Here is a 6000-nt window from a genome sequence, read left to right on the forward strand (position 1 = left end):
CTACTAAAAGCCTGGTAACTCAATTTTTTGTCAGTGTTCCTGGGGCACCTGGGGTGGCCACCCACAAAGTGAACTAGCTATGCCCCTTCTGTTTTCTCAAAACCTTTACACCCTGAAAAGATTAGATCAGGAGTAAGACTGTTTTATTTGCTTCCTGCAAGCCGCCCTTGCTCTCTCTTCTCCGTGCGCTTGAGGGGGGGAAGGAGATGGTGGCGATGTGGCATTATTGCACGTCTTAGCCATCACTTATAAAAGTACAGCAGGGGTATAAGCAGTGCTGCGCACCTACTTTGCATTTGATTAGCTACACAAGTCGACTGTAGTTCTTGTTTTGTTTTGTGCGATCCTATGATAAATGCAATAGCGGAGTTCTACTGTGTTTTGAGCTCGAAGGAGGCAAAAAAATTTCTTCAAAGTTACGCGAAGTTTTGAGTTAAGGGGAGCCTCTTCTAAGCAGCTGGTATTGGTGGGCCCAGAGCACCAGTTGGAATGAACCGTTCGCTCAGATCACGTAAGTTTGCGATAACAGACGTTCACTGCAGCGAGCGCTCCGCTTTTAGTGCATTTCGTCGGGGTGACGAGGCCGATTCTGCACAGGTCAAACTCTCTCTGACGCGGTCTCCTCTCTCTCCCCCCCTGTGCTGTCTTGGCAGGGAGAAGAAGCGTGAGAAGGAGCGTGACGAGCTCTGGAAGCGGCTCTCCCAGCTCGAGCTGAACCACAAGTCCCGGCTGGCGGGCAACAACGCCGCGGGCAGCGGCGGGACGGCCGGCAGCAACGCGGCCCTGTCCTCATCCTCCTCCTCTTCCCGTCCGGGCACCTCGCCGCCCACAAACAGCGGCAACTAGCTTGGCTTCTTCTTCTTCCGACTCCTCTCCACCACCCCCCCCTCTCTCTCTTTCTCCCACACCCTCCGCCGCCAGGGAAAAGACCGGGAAGAAGCTGCGCGGAAGGAGGCGGGGACGGCTGGCAGTCTCTCTACGGCATCGACGAGTTCACTTAGTTCAGTTCCCCTCCCCCTGCACCCCCTCCCTGACGACACCCGCAGCGCGCTACCCCCCCCCCCCTCCCTTTCAGTGCAGCAGGAGAACCTAATTCGGCTGAGGCTTAACAATAGAGAGCACAGATGCTCGTGTCCGTGAGGCTTGAAGCTGCCGGTCAGCACTGCAGGTGTTCCGCGTTGTTTGGCGGACTACCGTCGCTCACGCCCCCTATTTTTGTTGGATACAGCAGTGGGCAGTTTATGTTCAATTTGTTTGTTTCTGTTTTTTTCTTCCCCTGCTCCACTGAAAAAGTGAAGTGGCAGCCACTCCAGTCGGATTGCCATTGAGAGCGGCCACAGAGTGAGCTGGTCCCTAGCCTCCCTAGCTGCCCCTTCTTCTTAGCTTTGTCCTCGTCTTTCCCTAGTCGCCCGCCGTTGCCGCGGCGACGTCGGCAAGGCGGTGGCACAGCGGCGAGCGTCCTGAGCCAGCGGCAAGAATTCGGCAATGACCGCCGAGTGTGGGCAGGAAAGAAGAGATTGGCGGCGACCTCTTGACAGGCGGCGACGACTACGGCAGTGGTGAATGACGGAGCTGAAAGTTGGACACAAGTGTGGTGGTGTTTGAGTGCGCCTTTTTTTTTTTTTTTTTTTGCTGTTGTTTCCCCAGTGACTGCACGTTCTCGCGCTGGCCCTTTTCTTTATACATTTCACTGCATTGCTCTCCGTGTTTTGACAACCTTGAAGTGTTGTAGCGAAACGGCGACGTTAGAACTTCTGGATGACGCTTCCTCCGTTGTTTGTTGGTGCAAGTTTTTTTTTTCTTCTTCTCCTTACTGTTGTGCAGGACCTCAGTTCTCCGTGTGCTTCTTGTGTACAGGTCTTCTTTTTTTATTATTATTATTCCTTGTTATTTCTCTATTGACTGTTCTCCGTTGCTTGTGAACTCGTTTTCCTTTGTTTTTTTCTTGAATGGTGTGAAAAATGAGATGTTGGGAGCGTGGTGTTCTTTATTTTTTTCTCGGGAGGAAGTTCCTGTCCGGGAGGGTTTTGTTGGCTTTTGTTTATTGTGGAATTGTGCTGCATTGCTATGTCATTGTGTGACATCCTGGTGAAACAATGTAGTAAAAGGACTGATGATTTTTTATATACATCCGTTGCCTGCTGCAAAGCTGTTTGGATCTGCATTATTCCCTCCCCCATTTTTTTTTTTTTATGGAATTTGCGGCCGCCGTGCCCGTTGATGACCAGTGTTGAAGAACTATCGCCTGGCGCTTAACTCTGCGGAATCAGAGGTGGTGTGCCGAGGTTGAGAGCCGTGGTAGGAATTCGAGCACACTTGCGTCCGAGCATTAGCTCTTAACGTGCTGGTGTCTCCATGGGACTAGCGTAACCTATTCCTGAATTTAAACCTGCCGTGTTGGTCTTACCGGTATCTGGTGTACAGTCTGAAGGAAAGGAGCTTTTGGCACCTGACGGAGAGGACTAGCTGTTATTGTGCTTTGCAGACAACGTTGAAAAGAAGTTGTAGAGAAAAAGTACTACTCTGCGGCTGGCCGTGTCGGTTCTTTTGGAACGCTCGTGTAAGCCACATAGCACAGTACTTAGTTTTGCATCTGGATGTTTGATATATAAACGGTGTGTGGTAACCGCTCGCTTTGTGTCTGTACTTGGCTCTAGGGTTAGGGTTGTAGAATGGTGTAAGAAAAAAAAAAGAAGACACCAGCAGCGTTTTTCTGAATTTTTGTTTACTTTTGTGAGTAATTTTGCTTGGCAGGGACTGCAGTTGCACATTCATATCACTAAATTTTCAGCTAACGCGGAAACGATCTCTTGACAGCACTTCGTAGTGATTACCAGCTTACCGCGTTTTAGTGCAAGGCTGGAACCTTGCACGCACTACAGGATGCGGGTTGCTTTGCAGTTCTTACAGCAGTGCAAGTGTGTGGTGGTTATGTTAAAAGTTCATAGGGTACGCAGTTTGAGAGACAACGGCCCATTGAGGCTTAGTGCAATGCGTTTCTTTTTCCTTGCTTTCCTTCTATGTAAGTTGCAAGAAGCCGAACTCTTCCTGGAGCCAGTGTTCCCCACGATGCCATGCGTGTTAGTTAGGCCTTTGCATTTTGGTCTGTTCTGAAGGATTTTCCTTTTTTTTTTTTGCTGTGTTGTTCTTTAGCGAGATGTGCATTGTGCCTGCTTTTCACACAGTTCTGTAATGAAATTCTTTCTTCGTTGTCAATCTTAATATAAGCAAAGCGCGTGCGAGTGCACAGATTTCATGTGACCTGAAGCTTGCAAGTTGAGCTTGCAGCTGTTTTCTTCGTGAGCTGTTCCCCGTAGGTTCTTAGACGTTTGTCAGAACTTTTTATTCAGAGGAATTAGAAAAGTCCATGGTGGATTTGTGAGTAGAGGAGGGCTTAACACCTTTGAACGCATTAACTGTTTTGTAGTCTTGAAGATAAACCCTTCATCACTGATGATTTTGCTTGGTGGGGAGCAGTGGTGTTCAAGAGTTCACAAGCACGGTCGAAGAGTTTGTGGTAGACTGGCAGTCCATGTGCACTTTTTTGTTGCACTTTGGATGGGCAGAATTTACAGAAGCGAATCGTGCACACATTTCCGCCGAAACCTGTCTGCTGTGACGACTAACCAACACAAAACTCGTTAATGCCTAATTGAATGGGAGGACGTTTAAAGCTAACAGGATCCTTCGAAAGAGGTAGCTGCAACACACGTACTGGGTACTGTAGGGTGTGGCAGATGCCTGGTGTTGATTTGGCTGGAGTGCCATTGTTTAAGCAAGTGCGGCAACTGTAGCGTGGCATGGCTTGGCTTCGGGTGGGGTGGCACTCACATTAACGCGTCGTGGTGTGTCTAGATATACCACAGTGATACGTAGCCCTGGACCTAGAAGAATCCCGCGTGATTCGTCATTTAACCGGTGACGCATCTGATGAAACCCATTCATTTTGTCTGCATCAAGCTGATGGCTGTGTGTTTGTTTTATTTCCGTGCGTTCGTTGCGACTGGTCACGTTTAATAATTTCGCCCACCATCATGCATATTTTTTTTTTCTCTGACCTCATTTCATAGCATTGTAGTACCTGGGAAGTAAGTTTCAGCATTTTGCCATTGAAACGGCTGTGCTGGCGGGCTAGGCCGTCAGAGTGGGATTATAGTGAAGCATTAACCCTGTATGACGCGAGCCGTTGCGTCTCGGGAGATTTTTTTTGTTTTCGGAAGTGACACGTTAGGCCTAACCAAGTTCACAGGTGGCGCAGCCGCCGCACTAACTGCACCGTTTGTGGGAGAGGGGGGATTATTACCAGTTTCCAAAGACCTTGTAAAACTTGCTGTCCCGTCTCTCGCGTGGTCACTTCGTTCCCTCAATCACGTGCACTTTACTTTTCCTACCAACACTTGGTCTTTCTCTGGTGGTCGTCTTCATCCTGTCTGTCCGTTTGCTTCTGAACATCTTCGACCTGTTCCTTCGTGCTTTTTTTTTTTCTCTCAACTTTCTGGAGGGGGAAGGAATGGTGGCGAGATCACACTGTTAGCCCGGGGTCGTGCCGTCCTGTTTCCAAATGACGAAGACAAAGCTAGGAGGGGGGTAGAACCGTCTCTGGGAGAGGGCTGAACGAGGAGCAATTGTTGATAGACGCGGTAGAGAGAGCTGGGGATGCGAACCCACCGCCGCGGAGGGTCGGGTGTGGATTTGGATATTTGAAAGCGAGGCGTTTGCTTCCCATCTTTTTCTAACGGTCGTCGGCGTCGAGACAAGTCTCGAATGAGTTGTACTAGAGAGAGACGTGCGTCTTTCGTGATATCGCTAAGCCCCGCCCCACCCCCAACTTGTGCATTTCTCGACTCGAGAATATCGATAACGGGGTAGAGAGGAAGTGAATAAAAAAAAAACGGAACTATATGCTTCCGGGGGGAAAGGAGGGCTTTCCTCGAACCCTTCGGTGCACTTGCGATACCCTTTCCCGCCCCTTAGACCTGTCCCCCACGCTCCACCGCCGCCATTCAATGTGTAACATACAAGTAAATAGCGCAGTTCGTTGAGGTAGCGAGTTTTACTTTTGACTTCGTATGTGTAACTTGCCTGCTCTGCACAGCGTAGGGATTTACTGATGATGATGATAAAGTACTGTGTGGAGCCTGTGGAAATGACGTACGTGGTTATAAGCGGAAGAGGTAACGGAGTGTGGCCTGATGTTTATATGTTAATTACCTCTCCTCTGCCTTGTGGAGATGTTTTCTTCCTTCTTATTCTTCTTTACTGGTTCGCCTGTTTTGATTTTTTTTTTCTGACTTACTGTGAAAGCCGGTAATGAAAGCTGGCGGCGCGCCTGAGGATGGAAGTCGCTTGAAATTTTTTTCTTTGTTTTCATTTTGTGAGAAAACACCTTCACCCTTAATTATTAACTATTAACCAGTGACTTGTAAAGCATCACTTGTCACAAACTGTGAGGATGGGTGATGTGATGTATAAAAATGAAAAGGAGTAATAAAAATTTTGTGACATGTCCACTGATTACTGTTGTACTATGTGCGAATAAACAGCACGGCGTGCGCTTTTAGTGGAGCAGACGCATGCATCGGGAAGATTAGCCGCGACTTGCAGATTGTGCGCTAGCGAAACGCTATGAAAACTGCACTGAATTGAAAAGGTAGGTTCTCGGGTAAGTTAAGTGTTAACGGCTGTGAAAACGCCGCGTGCATTGTGAAAAACCTCTTACATGACCAGTTTAACTTTAGCAATCGCGCTGCAACATTCGCAGCTGGCGAAATGTGGCTGGCATTTCAAAGAGTGAAGTCAGCACCCGTAAATCCCTCGCATGGCATGCCCATCGTTGGTGAGAGCAAGGCCGAAGCGTACGCAGGCCCAGCGCGACCTGGGAAACGTATCGCCCGCAAAGGAGCGGCACCTGCCTTTGCGTCACCGTCGAATACGATAGCGGCACAACACCAACTACAAGAACTCGATCAGGAGATGGTAAGAGCAACTTTGCTAGCAATA

General features: G+C 48.9%; 1 protein-coding gene across 1 annotated transcript in view; it reads left to right on the top strand.

The window, feature by feature from the left end:
- LOC149329894 (serine/threonine-protein phosphatase 2A 56 kDa regulatory subunit epsilon isoform-like) overlaps positions 1 to 5508 on the top strand; it is a 41046-nt gene extending 35538 nt beyond the window's left edge. The window contains exon 10 of the mRNA XM_089560628.1: positions 654 to 5508. Coding sequence (XP_089416754.1) covers positions 654 to 846 — 193 coding nt within the window. The 3' untranslated portion in view covers positions 847 to 5508. The remainder of the gene's footprint in view (positions 1 to 653) is intronic.
- Positions 5509 to 6000: the final 492 nt, after the last annotated feature.

The sequence above is a fragment of the Amblyomma mixtum genome, chromosome 9 (genome assembly GCF_055824585.1).
Source record: "Amblyomma mixtum isolate Tamu chromosome 9, ASM5582458v1, whole genome shotgun sequence".
NCBI classification, from domain to species: domain Eukaryota; kingdom Metazoa; phylum Arthropoda; class Arachnida; order Ixodida; family Ixodidae; genus Amblyomma; species Amblyomma mixtum.